This window comes from Semicossyphus pulcher, unplaced genomic scaffold (assembly GCF_022749685.1).
Source record: "Semicossyphus pulcher isolate SPU_LCO1_2020_fin unplaced genomic scaffold, fSemPul1.0.p SCAF_3, whole genome shotgun sequence".
Lineage (NCBI taxonomy): Eukaryota > Metazoa > Chordata > Actinopteri > Labriformes > Labridae > Semicossyphus > Semicossyphus pulcher.
The window spans coordinates 774,451-792,565 of record NW_027211704.1 but is presented as its reverse complement, the minus strand read 5'-3'; the positions used below and the strand labels follow the sequence as shown (position 1 = coordinate 792,565).

General features: G+C 44.8%; 1 protein-coding gene across 10 annotated transcripts in view; it reads right to left on the bottom strand.

Annotated features, from left to right (window-relative positions):
• Positions 1-4,303: 4,303 nt before the first annotated feature.
• Positions 4,304-18,115, bottom strand: part of LOC138605394 (R3H domain-containing protein 2) — a 57,966-nt gene continuing 44,154 nt past the window's right edge. For all 10 annotated transcript variants that reach the window (XM_069677602.1, XM_069677609.1, XM_069677605.1 and 7 more), the window contains 10 exons: positions 17,605-17,898; positions 13,781-13,916; positions 12,035-12,192; positions 11,323-11,462; positions 11,079-11,179; positions 9,384-9,553; positions 8,970-9,114; positions 7,335-7,429; positions 6,384-6,468; positions 4,304-5,869 (listed from right to left, as the gene is read on the bottom strand). In XM_069677602.1, coding sequence (XP_069533703.1) covers positions 5,481-5,869; positions 6,384-6,468; positions 7,335-7,429; positions 8,970-9,114; positions 9,384-9,553; positions 11,079-11,179; positions 11,323-11,462; positions 12,035-12,192; positions 13,781-13,916; positions 17,605-17,898 — 1,713 coding nt within the window. In that variant the 3' untranslated portion in view covers positions 4,304-5,480. The remainder of the gene's footprint in view (positions 5,870-6,383; positions 6,469-7,334; positions 7,430-8,969; positions 9,115-9,383; positions 9,554-11,078; positions 11,180-11,322; positions 11,463-12,034; positions 12,193-13,780; positions 13,917-17,604; positions 17,899-18,115) is intronic.

Sequence of the window (18,115 nt, the reverse complement as noted above, 5' to 3'; positions counted from 1 at the left end):
GGACAGCTGAGCGCTTTAAAAGCTGAGCAGCTCCCCCAGCTGAGTAATAAAAAAGTGCTCTGCTCGCTGTTCCTCACTCTGACTGATAGAAGCTCAAAGACACGAACGTTCATGAACGTGTCTCTGAGGTGGATCGAACAGACATCGTTCAGTGTTTCTCACCGACTCTGAGCAGCAGACACGAAGGCTCAGCGGTCGGCTGTCTGGATTGTTTTACGTTCAGTTTGTGAAGATGATTTTTAACAGTCAGGCTGATGTTTAAGTTTTGGGCACAACATGAGAACGTTCCTTTGATCCATCTGAGAGGACTTCAATCTGCATGTTTCTTTTGTGGGTGAATATAAAACACAAGTTTATTTATTTGTGCGCTGAATAAAAGCGCAGAGAGCTGAATGATTCGTCTAACTGAACTGTTTCTTGAACAAACGTTGTAAAGAAAAGTGTCTGCAGTGATGAGATGTGTACACGTGGGGAATGGACGTATTACTATAAAAAAAACATTTCTACATTTATGGTTTTATTTATTTACATCTATTGTATTTCAATCAGAGTGTGTTGGTCTGCACTGTCCATCTCCAGCAGGCTACGTCCCGTCTGCCCCTCTGCTGCCTACACAGCATTAACGTGCATCATGTTTCTGTCTGAGAGCCGCAAACAACGACTAACTTAACCTGAATTATTACCTGACAATAACTCGTTAACACGAGTGTTTCCGTGAGTTCATGCTACACAGAGAAACAAATCTGTCTTTGTTCTCACTGGTATCAATACTCAGTCAGAACTCAATGGTTTACATATGTATATACACATATATACTGTACATAATAAACAGAGATATATTAAAATCACATGTAGCAGTTATAAAGAACATGAATGGGTCATTATAATGTATACTTGTAAAAGCTGTGAGCACATGTGAACACATGTGAGCACATGTGAACACATGTTCGTACGTTACTGCACATGTTTTTATTTATCTCTGAACAAATTTAAATCCTCCTGAGATTCATGACCTGTTATCAGATAAATTTACACATTTAATAGTTCAGTAAAAACTCCTGTATCAGTTTAAATAGAGCACATCACTACATTTACTAGAGTTGACTTTGTTGTTTGTTTGCTTTTAGATGAAACTTTGTACAAGACACACAGAGAGGATCGGGAGACGCCTCAACACACACAGGTAACATTCAATCACCTGTGTCCATGCGTTTCAGTTCTGTACACGGGGACAGTTTCAAGGTGCTGAACTTACACAACTTTAAAGACAGTTTTTGGAGCACTTGTGTTGCACTCCATCAGTCTTACAGCTCTACAGTCACTCTGTGAAAGCTCACAACATACGAACAGGTTTAAAAACTCATTGATCCACGATCCACGCCGACGTTTGACCATCAGGTTGTCGCTGTGTGTGAATGGTTTGCTGGATCCTGACTGGAGATCGTTGTGTGCGTTCCCTTTCACCAGTCAGTACATTATGTTGGTAAATCCTCTCGACTTTCACTTCAGTTAAATTCTGAACCTACTTGTTCTGTAGTTTTGTGTTTAAACTTTGACCAGTGTCATGTTAAATCCTCCTCTCACCACTGGAGGGGCTGCAGTAACTCCCACACGCCCTCCAGCAGGCCTGTTGATCCACCTGTCATCATTATATAATACACTGTTTAAAAGGTGCGCGTGTCAACAGCAGGAATCGTTGTATCTTACAGTTTTTAACAGAATACGAATCTCAAACAGTCCATTGGATCCATCCACACTGGCAGCATCGGGACACACCAGCAGGGACGGCCAGCAGGCAGCCAGGAGACGGCCTCTCCTGCTTCCTCAACCACATCAGTGGCCTCCGATTGTGCCAGCATGCTCGTTTCCGAGACCCTTGATCGGGCGGCAGCCAATATCGACGAGCTGATGCCGTCCGTCCCCAGGTGGGAGGCTGAGGAACGCTCCATGGCTGATGATCATACACAAGTCTCCTCAGATGTTTGATACACCAACCAAAAGTTGGAGCAGAATTTAGAAAGTTTTTTTGGACTCCACAAAGTGTTCGCTGAACACGAAGGAGAAACAATTCATAGAGAAAGACTTGGAATCAACACCAGAACCATCGGGGCAAGAACATGTTCATCAACCTTCAAGCACAAAGACGTCAGACAAACATGACAAGATCTACAGGAAGATGAAGTCTGCATGGAAACGCTGCTTCAGCAGGAAACCAGAAACGAAGGCCCGGCCTGCAGAAGAAGAGGAATCGGAAGAAACCACCAGGTCAGAAGAGCTTGACTCAAAATCTGGCTCTCCCAAAGAAACGTCTCCCAGAGCTTCTATGTGCTCCAGTGAGGAGATCAGGGATGCAAACAAAGCAGAGCTGAGCTCTGTCCCACCAGAGTTTGTGGAGCATGACGATGTCACAACGCAGGAGGCCTCCACTCCGTCCCTATGCAACCTCTTCCCATCAGAAGATCTTTATGAAGTGGAGCCTGTTGTTGAACAGGAAGACTTTGCAGTGCTGAGCTCAGTCCTCTTGGAACCAGCATCTTCAACTCCCAGAGAGACGTCCTCTACCGAGTGACGACCCCCGTCTGATTGTCCGTACACAGCAGTCTTGTGATTCTGGCGAGACAGAAGAAACTGCTGCAGGCAGTAATGGCACTAAGATTACCAAGACAATGAAGTCTGCATTGAAGCCCCCAGAGGAGGATGGAGCAGCAGCAGTCAGTCAGCTCCAGGTACAAATCATTTCTACAACATAATCGAGAGATTCTTCAGCTGCCTTACTGAAGGGTGGCTGTTTAGTTTCCTCAGTCAAACTACAGCAACTACAGACAATTGTGACATTTGTTGTTTAGATTCTTTTCCTCAGGCAGAAGAGGGATTTAAGCAGAGGCGTATATGATGTATTATTTCAAAGACTATCGACGCTTCACTGGATACAGGATCCTCCAGTGTCCATGCTGGTACCTGCTGGCAGTTCCCAAGAAGCAGGGCGTGCAAGGAGGTGTTAACAGCAGTTACTCAGATAATGAAAGACCTTCTCACGAGCCTGGGTAAACAAAGACTCAACCCCGCCAGGATGCAGAGAAACACCATCCGAGTGAAGAAGACTCGGTGGAGCTTCTTCAGCAAATTGAGGAAGACAAAGGTCGAGCCGAGTTCCAGCGAACAAGTGGAGCAGGCTGTCAGCCTGTCGTCCATGAATTCATCTCCTCGTGTAGTGAGAACTGCATCCTTCTGGTGTTCTCTGATGATGGAGATCCCATCCTCACACTGCATCCTCAGCAGCTCGACCCCTCGTCCAGCTTGTAAAGAGAACAAAGTAATTGCTCCGGAAAAAGAAGATTACCCATCGCTTCCCTGGACTCTGGTCAAGGAGTTATTCCTTTCTGCTCCTCAATCCGGTGACTCTGGCAATGGGAGCATTCAAAATGATGTGAAGGTAAAGAGCTGGTCCCAGCTGCTACCGAAACTGATGTCATCGAGACACGGGGCACGGAAAAGACCCTGCAACATCTTCAGAAAGGTATGGATGCTCTCACCTGAGAAGCCAAATCTATTAGACCACACGTCGAGATCAAAGTTAAACAGGACGACGAGTTTAAACAAGACAGAACACAAAAGGATTTCAGAGCTCACAGAACGACAGCTTTTCTACTGTTGGTACATTTAAGAGCGTCTGAGCAGAATCTGAGTTCTTCTCAAATCCACGAGTTGTTTAATGAAATGTGTCGGCTTCAAACTGCCCACAGCTGACGTCTTCATGATGAACTGTACGTGATGTTCTCTCTGCGCTAAACGTCCATGGTTCTATATTTCCTTTTCTCTCATAGGGCCTGAAGAAGAGAGAAGACGACCCTGCGAGGGAAATTCAGGAAGTGCTTCTGCTGTTTTAGTTGCTCTTTCTGACGATGTCGAACAATGAGCTTCTAATCCCCCTACTTTACCCCCCCCCCCCCCCCCCCCCCCGCAAACAAATGTTACTTGCATGTATTTTGACCGTCTGGTCAGTGGTACTTGATGTCCTGTACGGTGCAGGTGTGTCTGACAGCACGATCACATTATGTCAGATGACTGTTTACGCTTTTCTATTTCAATAACAACGTGACAGATAAACAGACAATAAGCTCACGAGGTCATGCAGCAGCTGTTCTGATGCTGCAGATCATATTAAAATTAACCAATAAAACACCAAATAAAATGATTATTAAAATATAAACATCCTTCAGAAAGTGTTCGATGTTGGATACATGCAGATAAACTGTAAACTTCAGTGAGTCGAACAGAAACCACAACACACGAATGTTTTTGATAGATTTTTTCTCGACTTTTATATTTTTAAAAACAAACAAAAAATAACAGATTAAATAAAATTTACAGTAGACATATGCAATCATTGTGCACTTTTACTACTTCTTCTGATACGTTCTGCACAGCTGTCAACGAAAAACGCAAACACAATGGGGCGTCAGGGTGGAGTGGGGGGGATGTGGGACAGTTGTGGGAGAGAGGAGAGGACCAAAGAAGTGAGGTAGAGGGCAGGAAGGAGGAGAGGAGAGGGGGAGAAAGAGGGGAGGAGTTAAGGAGAAAGGAAGGCCTAAACTTTGTCACTCAGGGGAAAGAAAGAAAAATCACTGAATATATAGATTTCTTTTATTCCTTACATCACTTATATAAATATATTGAATCCCAAAAAACAAAAAAAGAAAAAAAAACTTCTGAGAAAAAAAACAGCGCAATACAGAAACCCACAACAGCAGTAAGGCAAACAGAAAGCAAGAGAGGAGAGAGCGAGAGAGAGATGAGAGGGACGGAGCAGCAGAGGAAGATAGGAGGCAGTATGAGGCATGGCGGGGGGGGAGCAGAGAGATTGCGCAACTGTGCGTATGAAAATTTATAAATATGTGAGATTAAGAGACGACTGGGTGATGGAGAGTTGATACAGGAGAGGAGGCGTCGGCGGAAAGAGGAGGAGAAGGAGGAAGGGTTGGAGAGCGAAGGGAGAAGGAAGAGGAGGAAAAGGTTTGACTGAGGTCGACTGTCCAGTGTGTTCTTGTTATGTGCTACGTGACCCTGTTGCCTGCATTGTGTGTGTGTGTTTGTGTGTCCTGGTGTGTGTGTGTGTGTGTGTGTGTGTGTGTGTGTGGGATTGCATGTGTTTTAATGGCAGCACACATTCCACAGCATCAGTGAAACACATGCTTGCGTGTCTTGTGTGCTCGTCTGCTTTATAAATACAAAACAAAAACAATGAATAAAAACAAACAACAAAATCAGATTTGCAACCAAACACCAGCCACCTCATGATTCACACCTTCTTCCCTTTTATACATTTGACACATCATTGAACTCAAGTTTTTTTTGTTTTGTTTTTGACTTGTACACTAAGAGCAGTCCCCCTCAGTCCTCCTTCCTCTTCCACCACTCCACCAAGAGTCTTTCTTTCTGTCTCTGTGACGTCCTGTCTTTCCTCCCCCTCTCTTTTCCTTTCACTGAGAACTGGCTCTCTCCAGCACACGCAGGTCATAGTTCTTTTTGGCGGCCCTCAGTTTGAAGAGGCTGGCCCCGCTGTTGTTAAGTTTGAAGGAAGCACTCTGGGCAGCCATGGTGCTGGGGAACACTGCCACTACTGTGTAGAGGTGAGCCGGGTCGTTGCCTTCACCCTTTGCTCCCATAGCTCCCGCGCAGGCCCCGGGCCCGGCGACGGCTCCTGGCCCCACAACAGGACAGGGGCCACAGCCTCCTCCTCGGCCTCCCTGGGGCTCCTTCAGCCACTGGATCTTGGCACCGCACATGGACAGCTGGTTGAAGAGCTTCTCAGCTTCCGGACGTGAAATCCCCTCTGGCAGGTCCGTTACCTCGAGTACTCGACTCACCACTGGACAAGAAGAGACGAGAAGAGTCAGAGAGCGACACTGAGTGTCATCAAGACGAGTCCTCCAGCTGTATCTTTAGAAACTAGAGGCACTTATTTCAGAGACGTTTGCTGTGTGTTCGTTGGTTGGCTGCTGCTAGACTGTTTTTAAATCTCTATGCTATAGCTTTGCTCGTGACTAACGATTCGCCCAGTCTCCAATCACAGCGCCGGAGAGGCGGGATGAATACCACACGGACCAAACATTGGTAATTAAGATCTTTTCTCGGCCCTAAAAATGTCAGAAACCCACAAAGGTTCATTTGTAACACTCTGCTGCCCTCTTGTATCATCACATACACCTGAACTACACACACGAGAGAGCAGAGAGCACCTCGAAACTTTAGAGTAGTCTTCAGATAAAGGTCTTTAAAAATATAAGTGTGTGTGTGTGTGTGTGTGTGTTACTAAACGTGCAGTACAATGTAGTAACATATATTCATGTCGTGCAGGTGTGTGATGATGCATCTTAACTCACCAACATCAGTCGTGCCCAGATCTGTCGATGCTGATTTGAGTGTTTGTTTCTTCCCTCGCGCCCCGTGTTTCATCACTCCTTGGCCCTGTTCAAATAAAAACACATATTTCGAAGCTCAATATCACGATGCAGTTTCACAACAAGACACTAGATGGGGGTATAAGCAGTCAGCTTGTTCTTAGGTAAGTGGAACGTTTGTGACGAACACTAGTGGGCACAAGAGGGGTGAGTTGGAGGGTAAAATGATGACCAGCTCAGTGTGTAACGGCTTCTATTTAAAATACATTAACAAAATCCAGTTGAGTTAATAAAGAATAAAAACTGATACTTTCATCTAGATTACCACCTTGAACAAAATGCACATCATGATTTTCTTGTGCTCTAACAGGAAAGTTGATGTTGTTGTTCCTCGTCAGCATCTCGTGACCACAAAGCAGGGGGACGTTTTGAACAACTGATGTAATACAGCACGGTGTCAGGAGCAGGACCGCACCTCTTACGGCATTCCCATAAATTGAAACCTAACCCTCTTTCTCCTCTTTCACTCTCCCGCCCCTGCTCCGCTTCTGGTTCTCTCTGTCCTCCCTAACCCTCCGTAGGGCCCGGAGGAGGTTTGCCCGGGTGCTGCAGCGAGTCCCAGTGAAGCTCCCGCAAAAACTTCGACCTCTCCAAGTCCGAGCATCGTTATCATCAATGTCATTCATCAATAAATGATTAAATCGTATCCTGCTGATGGTGTGGTCCTTGTTAATGAAACAATCTTACAGTGACGTACAGCAGCGTGACACTACAGACAGAACTTAAACCTGGAGGTGTCTCATTTTAACTTTACTTGACCTACTTAGAAGTATCCGGTCAATCAGAGCAGAGTCAGTGTGTGTTTGTTGTTAATACTAAGAGCAGCCAGTCTTACAACCTTAACATGCAGATGGGTTGTCGAGCAGCACTGACCTGATGGGAGCTGTAGGAGGACTGGCCATGCATGAGTGGAGGAGGACACAGGCTGTACTGGAGAGGCTGTCCCAACAGAGAGTAGCGCCCGTCACCTGAACAGCAGAAGTCAGAATTCACATGATCAGACTTTTATTTAGAGCTTCATCCCCCGACAGACATGATCCCAAACTCTCTCTTAGTTTCACTTTGTGTCTCTGAAATTAAAACCACAAAATAAAGGAGAAAAACCTGCATGAGAAATGTGTCTGATGAAGCTCACGACCACAGCATCACTGTGAAACATCACAGACGCAGACTGATGCAAGTTTGTATTTGTCTGTGAAATCATTGATCCCACATGTTGGCTCTGTTTGTCAGTACAGGTACTGTTGTTGTGTAAATATCAGTCAGAGGGCAGAGACGAGGTTACACTCAGTGCCAGGCATGTAAACCTGCTGAGGTGACGTGATGTGAAGGTTGCTGTTTAAAGTGGGTGAAAGAGCACGAGAGAGAAAGACTTCACGCACACACCTGTAACAGCACCTCAGGTATATGAGCCGGTTACCTTAAAAAGACACTCTGGTTCTTCATTTTCTAGTTTAACCGTCATTTCAAATAGTTTTGATACAAAAACATCTCAAGGAGCAGTGTGTTGGAAAGATGAAAATCTATGGGCAGAATGTATTACATCAGTAAGTTTGTTTCTGTCAGTGAGTAATCACATCTCTGCAGAGGGAGCGTCTCTGCCTGTTTCTTCAGCATCCCTGAAAACACAAGCGAACACTGCCCGTAAACTTGTGTTCTTGTTTCGTTGTCACGTCCACCACAGCTCCTCCGACAGGCTTAGCTTGGTTAGACTCTGAAACCTGAATTCTACACATGGTTCCTGAGAGCTCATGGCTCAGATGTGAGCATGTTGTGACACTGCTGTAAGGAAGAGCACAAACTGTCAGTAACACAGGTCACTAAACCAACGGGAAATGTTAGTCGCAGTCCAGTAAAATTGGACCTCCTGTAACTGGTCCGGAAGACATGAACAACAGACCAGTGGCTCTCAACCTTGTTTCCTTGGAGCCCCCCTTGCTTGCCCCCCCTTGCTTGCCCCCCCAGCCCGCACACACGTAAACCAAAACAATAAAGTGATTCATTCCAAATCTTTGTTGGCGAACATTAACAGCAGTCAGCCTGTAGATCGCAGAGGTGTGGCCTACAGAGCAGCTACTATATTTGAATGAGGACAATATATATATATATATATATATATATATATATGTATATATGTATATATGTATATATATTGATGATCAAGAGTTTTTTCTATGATTTTATTTAACATGTGCAAATCTAAAAACGCCTCGCGCACCCCCAGTGATCTTTGGCGCCCCCCTAAGGGGGGCCCAGACCCCGGGTTGGGAACCACTGCAATAGACAATAATAACAAATGAAGATGTGGTTTTAGCAGTTACATATATCTGAATGTCTGACTGCTATTGCTGGTCAAAACTTAAAAACAGATTGTAAAGCATGCTGTTATTCTACGTTAATGTGTAATTAATAAGCAACATATTAAAGTGAGTGTATATAATCATGTGAGCGGAGAAGCTGTGTGATATCAGTCCATGTATTGGACCCTCGGCCCTTCTTGATCGGTACCTTGAGCTGGTCCTCCTGGCCGGGGAAACTGGGAAATGAGGGGTAATGGTCCCAGGCCTGGACAGACGCTGCTGACGCTGCCGGAGGGAGACGGGGTGGGAGACTGAGTCGGGGAGGCCAGGGGACTCGTCAGCTGGGTGCTCGCCTGGACACGAGGGGAAAACAAAAGTCATGTGACTCATGAACACCCGACCGAGCACATGATAACACTTTCAGCTCTGCATCGCTCACAACACACAGGCTGTGCACTCATATATCAAGCAGTCCCATTCCTCCTGGTGACCACTAGGGGGCAGACAGGCCAACAAATAAAAACATGAACAAGTTGGACACTGATTGGGAAGACCCTCGTGTGTGTGTGTGTGTGTGTGTGTGTGTGTGTGTGTGTGTGTGTGCGCGTGTGTGTGTGTGTACCTGTGGAGTGTTGTCAGGTTTGTAGAGCTCTCCTGGCTTGCTGGGCCTCTGCTCTATGCTGTAGTACTTGCATGGGTTCCACTGGACCAGAGGAGGGTTCTGGGAGGGCTGTGGTCCATTGGGGACGCTGAGCTGCATGACCATCACCCCAGGCCCAGGAGGCGGTACTCCTGAGAGCCAACACAGAGAAACACAAGCACACGATAAAAAAACAGCTGATTTATGACATTTATGAGGGAACATGTTAAAACAAATCAGACAGGTCTCTAAAGCAGGGTTAAAGCTGCGCCAGTTAAAGCCTGAACGTTCTCCCTTTTACTTGTTGTCAAGGACACAATAGTTATTACTGATTACATTAAGTATCACAGGTAATAGTAAAGGTAAGAAACGGGATACTTCACATAACCTTTTAGTTTTGTAATATGAAAGTATCGTGGATCGAGCCGGATGGAGTGAATATTCAACATTTCAGGTTGAGCCATTTTTGCCTTTGTTGATAGGACAGCTGACGAGAGACAGGAAACGTGGAGAGAGGGGGGACGACATGCACCAAATGATCTCAGACCGGGAGTCGAGCCTGTGATCAGTGCGTCGGGGACTGTGGCCTCTGCACATGGGGCGCCTGCTCCACCAACTGAGCTAAACCAGCGCCCCTCGTAGCCAAGTCATTAAAAGGTTTTCAGTTCCTACACGGCCAAAATCTGAGAAACTGACCCATTCAATGACCTGCAGACGACCTGTAAAACACACCATCATGATTCCATCTGGTTTCAGCAGCAGGATCACAGCTTCAGCTCTCAAACGCCAAGAAATTAAATATGTTCATTATTCCAAACACGTCAGAAGAGCCAAAACTCGGCCTCATTGTTAGAGTAAGTTACAGGGAAGATACAATCAGCAGCAAACACTCGCACCAACAGAGTGCTGCAACTCTCCATCATCTACATGTGCAGTGCTTCTTATGTTATTACATCAGGTGGTCCTTTTGTTCACTCATTCATGCTGTACACGTCTGTGTTGTTTTATCTCATTACACTTGTTAACTTATTGTTATCTGCTCTTTATCGTAACGTTGCACTTTGCTGCTGTAACACTGTAAATACAAAGGCTTATCTTATCTTCAGAGAGACGGGTGTTACGTCACCTTTAGGACAGGTTAGTCACAGAGGGTTCTCGTCTATCAATCGTACGACTTTTTCAATAAACAAACAAACACCTGAGTAAATAGCACAAACTGAGCGGAGGTAGAAAGGACCAACGTTTACTTAAAGCCGAATGGAAGCAAAGACTTTGTGAAGTTCAGACTTTTCCTTCTTTTCTTTTTTTAATCTATTAACAGGTTTGACCTCTGACCTCCGTGTACCCTGTCTAAACTTTCCCCTGAATACCTTTCACCTGATTTTGTATAGAGTTGATACATTTCACTCTTAATCAATGAATAAACACGGCCATACAAACCGCCCAGTCTGATCCACATGTTCAACAGACGTCCTCTACAAATAAAAGTGAGACAAACAGGAAAAGAAAACGAACTCTGGATCTGAAATAAAAAACTCACATTGTGAAGAATCCAGTCCACAGATTAGTTCAAATGAAGAACGGATAAATTCTCTCATAAATAAAGCTCAGACAGTTAATCTAGTGCTCACAATCATTTTGATAATAACTCTACAACCTACTGACACGTGGTCTCACCTGAATATTGCTGCTGCAGCTGTGGAGGGTTGCACGGGGACGGCGACTGTGTGATCTGATACTGCTCAGAGCTGGCAGCCTGCAGGTAACCTACAGACGGGCTGCAGGACGGACACGTACAAAGAAGGTGTTACATGTTTACATGTTTAGCAGTAACCTGTAGGTACTTCACTTCTGTGCACAACTCTGCAGAGGTTAAGTTACAGTTTTATTGATTCTACAGCCAACTCACTGTCTTCCATACCTTGTGCTATTCTGCTGTGTGGGTGTGATAACACTGTAGTAGACAGGCATGGGTCCCTGGACTGACTGGCTGACTGGCACCATCACCTGCTGCTGGTACTGCTGCTGCACCACCTGCTGATTCTCATTCCCCACAGGTACCTGGAAAAGTGTAGAGGATGAAGAGAAGAAGAGAGCCCAGTTCAGGAAGATGAATTTTTGCTTCAGTTGACTACCACCAGGAGTAATAAGAGTTAGAAGGAAAGCAGACTCGATCAAAAGAGAAGGATTCACACGAGACCGATTTCATTTTGTGAAAAAGCTCGTTGTTGTTTTCAATCAATCCGTCTTTCCATTTTTTCCTGTTCTGTTCACGAGGAACAGCATCGAAGAAGGTTCAAAGTTCACAGAACCTTTTTACCAACGTCCAGGTTTTCTAATCGTTTGCTCTCATGAGCCCATCATGATGTGGATCAGGAATGCAAACAGGGATCTGCTGTACTTTAAAGAGCATCACAGAGCCCACGAACACACTGGATATAGTTTGAAGTGTGCACCAGATGGAGCTGTTGAACCTGAGATCGGCACCTTGTAGAGCGTGTGGACACTAACATCTGTAGCTCACCAGGCACGGCTCATTTACTCCACAATAACAATGAAACTGCATCCTGTTTATTACATATGTTTTTGCTTATATAATCTCGACTCGCGTCTCGTCTGAAAACTGTCCTTACCTGATATGATGGCATCTGTGGGTACTGAACCATGATGCTTTGCATTTGTCCTCCCATGCCTGCCCTCTGGGAGTTGAGCAGACCTGGGTTCTGGGGCTGCTGTACACCCATCATGCCCTGGTAGCTCGGCTGCTGGCTGGGCATCATGGTCTGGAGACCTGATTTCATAACAGAGAAGAGGAGGAGAGAAATTAGAGCACAGAGAGATAGAGAGGAGATGGAGGCTGTTGTTGGAGGGGGAAATTAGATGTCAGAGCAGGTTACGGACTGAGGCTGTCAGAGTCATCTCTTTTGAAAGGCAAACAAAAGGACACATTAGGGCCTGTGCCCACTGACGGCGTTTTTTTGGGCTGGCTGTTTCTATACAAAACCGATGATGTTCAGCACGCGTGCAAAAACACTTTTGTCGCTGCGCTCTCAGTTAAAAATAGTTACACTTTTGGAACACCGGTGCTCTCGTCAATGTCACTCAACCCTCACCGACCAATCAAAATCAATAAGGGACGGGGCTTTAGATATCAACTTTGTCAACAACAATTGCAGAGGTGAAGCTAATCCTCTCGTTTTTTCCAGGGTACATTTTGCCTAGAGCTGCAGCTAACGTCAGGACACGCTTCCTTCACATCGTTTTTATGTTTTCTTAGTCAAATTTAAATAAACGAATAAAAGCAAATATTAAGAATACAGAGCGATTTAAAAACAGACTTAACGATCTCTACCGAGGGAAGTGGAAGTGCCGTCAGACAACTTTCGTAACCTAGCAACAGTAAGCGCCGGTGAGAAGCGCCCTGACATTGAGGTTGCGGGCGCTGTTAGCGCCAAAAGCAACGTTAGTGGACTCAGGCCCTGAGTCTGAACCATCCTTTTTACTGAATGACTGGTATTAAGAAAAAAGAGGTTATATGCACAAAACCAATCGAATTACAATTCAGAAGTTTCTCAGAAGTCGAACAGGCTACAAGTTTCAACATTTCTAAAATGCAGGGTTCACCATAATTACGGCAGGAGAACCCTTCGTGGCAGCTACTAAAAGTACAGTGTTTTATTACTCTCAATGCTTTTCATTTGTTGAAGTGTCACAGTCAAACAAAGCTGTGTAGAGTTCCTTTAATGGCCTTGTCTGTGTTGCTTTCACGTCAGCTGGGCCACTGAACATGTAGTTAGTTTGGTGCCTTGTTGTTGGTCCAGTGCTTCAAAACATCTGAATTTATCCATCACAAGAATGACTTCAGAAGGGTCTGACTTCACACTCTTGATCTCTCTTGTTTAAAACGCATTTTTCAAACCTGGCAGCGGCCTCGGATTGATTCAAGGTCTCACTGACCGCGATCTCCACGATCCATGAGGATTTGGCAGGCCACCACTACGAGCCAGAGTCCATTAAGGTTGTCAACAAAGTCTATCCGTCACGTACTGTATAAACACAGAGCCAACCTTCACAGATCCCAAATGAGAGGGTTTGAGGGATACAGCTGTCAAGGTTTTCCACAAAATAAATGAAAGTGGTCTATTTTGGTCTGAGCATATTTGACTTGGCAGAACAAAGTAGGGACGAAGTTTAAATATAACCTTTCACCTGGTGGTCTGAACGCTGGACATCATTTCTTTGCTCAGGAACACAGTACATACATAAAGTCAGGTGGACTTTACCTGTGTGTACTTTTCTTAACATTTTCTCAGAGTGCTCCAGATAAGGAAGTCAAAGATCAGCGGACAGCAGACACTTATGACCAAAGAAGTACAGACCTGACTGCTGTGTGGGCTGAGGCATGGGTTGTGTGCGCTGGGCAGGATAAGACACCTGGTGGGAGATGGGCTGGGGCACACGGTACTGCTGGCCTGAGCTGGGGTACTGACCAGGCGGGTAGTATGACACCTGTATCTGAGGACACACAGGAAGGAAACACTTAGAGGAGAATACACACAGAGGACAGAGGAGCGACCGTTGAACGACTGAATATTCAGCACAGAGACAGTACAAGGAACACGTCTCATATCTTTCACTGCATCGAGAACATGACTGTTATTCGTATTATTATTCAGAATCAGGTTTATTGCCACGAAGGTTTGCACACACGAGGAATCTGACTTGGTGTTTAGGTGCAGAACAATTAACACAGAAGAAGAAGGAAAATAAATCTATTAAAACAGTCGTAATTCTACTGTCAGGGACCTTAAACAGAATTTAGATAGAAAATAGAGAATAAGAATAAAATATAAAAAAGCAATATAATACCAAATATGTACACCAGGTGTACTTAGAGAGCTGTACGGGGGGGCAGGTATGTGAAAGACGATGGAATATTTAACAGTATAAAACTAAAGACCGTGTGCAGATTGTAGTCCTGTGTGCATTATACTGTGTGTTTACATTGCACAAATACATTTATGTTATATATTATGTCGTATGTTCATGTATCCTTGTTTATATATTTTGACACTAAATGCAGCAATCAGGGACGCAGACAGGTAAGGGGTAAAAAAGGTGAGAACTTGTGTGGATATAGAAAACCTGCCACAACTAGGGGGGTCCGGGGGCGTGCTCCCCCAGGAGAAACATTTCAAAGGTTCAGCGTTACACGCTCGTTTCTAGTTACTTTTAAGTATATTTGCATCTGCCTGAAAACTGATTCTAACTACCTTTATCAGGTAAAACAACCCAACATACAGCACAAAGAAGGAATCAATAGATCGTGTTTTCTTTCCAGATCCGCGCTGCGTGGCGTGGCGAGCGGAGAAAAGAGAAACAGACGGTGAAACCATCGCTGCAGATCGGGAGCCGACCGCGCAGCGTGTCCTGGCGCTCTCTCGACGAACAGACTAATTGGTTAACAGGGGCGCCGAGAGAGAGCGGGCAGCGGTTCAGGGTGCTTGGAGGTGCTTCGGGGCGTGGCCGCCCCCTGTGCGTCCCCGCTGTCAGGCATGAGACGCTCTTCAAGACGGTTCTCAGGGTTTACATTAGTAGAAGGCTTTTACAACATCAGCTTAAACACCTTAAACTTCACCTTTGGGCTGGTCAGGAAACACTTTAAACACAAAACTAGAAGATTTGACAACATCATCATTCATTCATTCAGAATCACGTCTGGCCACCATGATTTTGAAGTCCAATACCACTACTGCCATAAAGCTGCAGAGACCACAGAAGGGAAGAGAAGTCATCTGATCCACGGTTATCATAAAAGTATTGACTACAGCAGGTTGAATCTGATGCCTGCATAATTCAGCTCTGTGCTAGAAAGCATCTAAGCATGTACAGCAGTGTTAAAGCCTTACACAACTGGGCTAAATGTAGCACACAGAACTTCCAAACGAGACTCTAAACTGACAAACATAGCAGAAGTTGAATGTTAGGAGGGATCGATAGTTTCAGCCTCCACCATCATCTGCATATACGACAACATTCAGCCCATCTCCAGGCTGCAGCAGTGTCAATATCTGCACTCCTGTTAAACTGTCGACCACCCACATGCTGAACATAGTGCCTCTTCCTCTCCCAGCCTATGCGGTTTATACAAGCCTGGAGATGTGAGAGTGAGGATAACATGTAGGGTGATGAAAGGTAAGAGAACAGGATGTTTATATAGGTCAGAGTTTGGTACTACAAAATAAAAGCACAGAGGATCAGAACATAGGAGAGAGAAGGGTCAGTTTAAACCGGCGCAGCAACATTTAAAAGACTGAATATGGAAGGAAGAATTCACACTGCCCCGTATTCACCATCACAGATCTAATTAACTAGCTGCCTTAAGAGGATGCTACTGACCCACGATTACCTTCATGAAAACACAACACTAATACCATTTAAAAAAGATGAAGTCACTCCAGCTATTAAAAACACTGCTAAACAGACACTCCTCCTTTCCAGCATCGCCCCAGAGCAACATTACGAGCCTAATGTGTCCCACAGGGGGCTTAATGGCCAGGTCAATTTAGTTCTCTCTCCTCAAATGAATTATAATAACTACTTTATTGATTCAAGTAAAATCCTGAGGGGGGGAGGAAATAGTGTGAGTGACAGAGAGTGAGAGAACTCATTATCGTCACCGCCTCCACAATCAGAGGAATGTGTCAGGCTAGCTGACTGACTGAGACCGAGCTTGTGGAGGTGACGCACAGCGCTCCGAGCGCGAGGGACCGACTGAGTGAATGGAGCTGCTGCAGAAATAACAGCACTGATATGTAACACCCAACAAAGAAAGATCTTGTTACATTTGTGATATTTATGGAGTTTAAGCATCACTGAATGTCTTTCACTGCAGCACATTTTAAGGGTTTATTATTTCTGTAAAATGAGAATATAATCAGGGTGAACATATCTGGAGAATTCTAAAATATAAATTAAAATGTTTTTTCTCAGGTTTAAATGGAGCCAGAGGAACTGTTATTAGGACCACATGACATGTTTTATTTTGAAAGTACCAGGATGTTATTGACAAGAGAAAAAAACTGAATTTCAACAACATGCATTTGAAAGACAGATGAGGCCTCTTCTTTTGTCCAGAGTCAACATGTGTCTGACTCCTTTGATCTGAAAATATGTTCAATGTTGCTTCACTAAATCTGTTGTGCTCGTACAGTGTAAGCCTTTATGCTTGTAAGTGTATAAAAACATGTAGGTTAAACTTCAGTGCCTAAAGATATAAACACTTGGCCCAGCCGTGTATGTGATCACATCACTGGCTCCCAGCATGTTTTAGAACTGATTTTAAGATATGACTGATTATTCTACGTCTCTCCACAGCTATACCTCAGACCTTTAAGTCCTGTACGAGCCGACACGTACGCTGAGATCCTCGGGCAGAGGGCCTCAGACTGAAGACTAAAGAGGGCGGAGCGTTTGCTGTGAGGGGAGATCAGGTCAGCTGAGTCAGTGATCCTTTTAAATCCCGTCTTGATACAAACTTAAATCGCCGAGCCTTTCACGATCTTACTTGAATTTTAAACTTTTAGTTCTTTTAAATCAATCGTCTTTATATTTTAAATTAGTTATTTCTTAAAGGTGCCTTTGATTATGATTCTATGACATTTAAATACTATCAATGTATTATCTTCCCGTAGAGCTAACTTGAGCCACTGACAACCAAACTTACTATTCACTTACAAGGAAACTGTTACTCATGTGGAAACAGTGCAACGTCTAACTGTAATGATGTTAACTGGAATAGAGAACATGAAGTGTGATTAAGCTGTGACGTGTATCTCAGATGTCTTATTATAACACAGTTCCTTCCCCCTACACCTTCACTGTAAAGGGCCAACAGTCCCTGTGAAGGCTGCGTTGTGCTGTTGTGTAACTCTGTTTGACCAACGTCTGAGTTTCCTGGTTCTGCGTGGCTAAAGGATGAATCAGGAATGACTGCTGTCAGGTTCCTGTAACGGAAAGTCACCGTAACAGGAGACTCATATGACTCACTGGGTGTTACTTAAAGAAGGCAATCAAGTTTCATCTCTCAGTATCTGTATGTTGGCGAGGTGCAGTTCTGATCACACTGCGTATCACTCGCACATGAGAAAACATTAAAGCTTACCACATGTGTAAATGTCTCAACCTGTAGCGATCGGTTTACCTGTTGTGGAGGAGGCGGCTGCATGTAGCCTTGTGGGGGTGGTGGCGCCTGCATGACGGGCTGGGATGGAGGAGGTGGTGGAGGTGGAGGATGGGGGTGTCCAGTGGCAGGCTGGTAGCCAGACGGAGGCGGCATTGGCTGGCCCGTGGTAGCCATGATGTAGCCAGTCTGAGGTGGAGGGTGCTGGGACAACACCGTGGGAGGAGCCTGATACATGGGGGGAGGCTCAGGGTTCTCACTGGAGCCCTGCCGACTCAGCGTCATCTGGCTGAATTGGGGCGCCAGCTCTTCTCCCTGCATGGGGAATACAGAAGTTTGATTTCCACTACAATAAATAAAATAAATACATGATGATTATTTTACTTTAAATCTTGGCACACACACAGACTATGTAAAAAGATGGACGACATGACAGCTCCCTAAAAGTCATTATAGTTAGTTCTTATCATGCTGATTTACATCCAAGTTTATTTTCAATTAGTTATTTGATGCTGTCAAAAGGATGATTGAC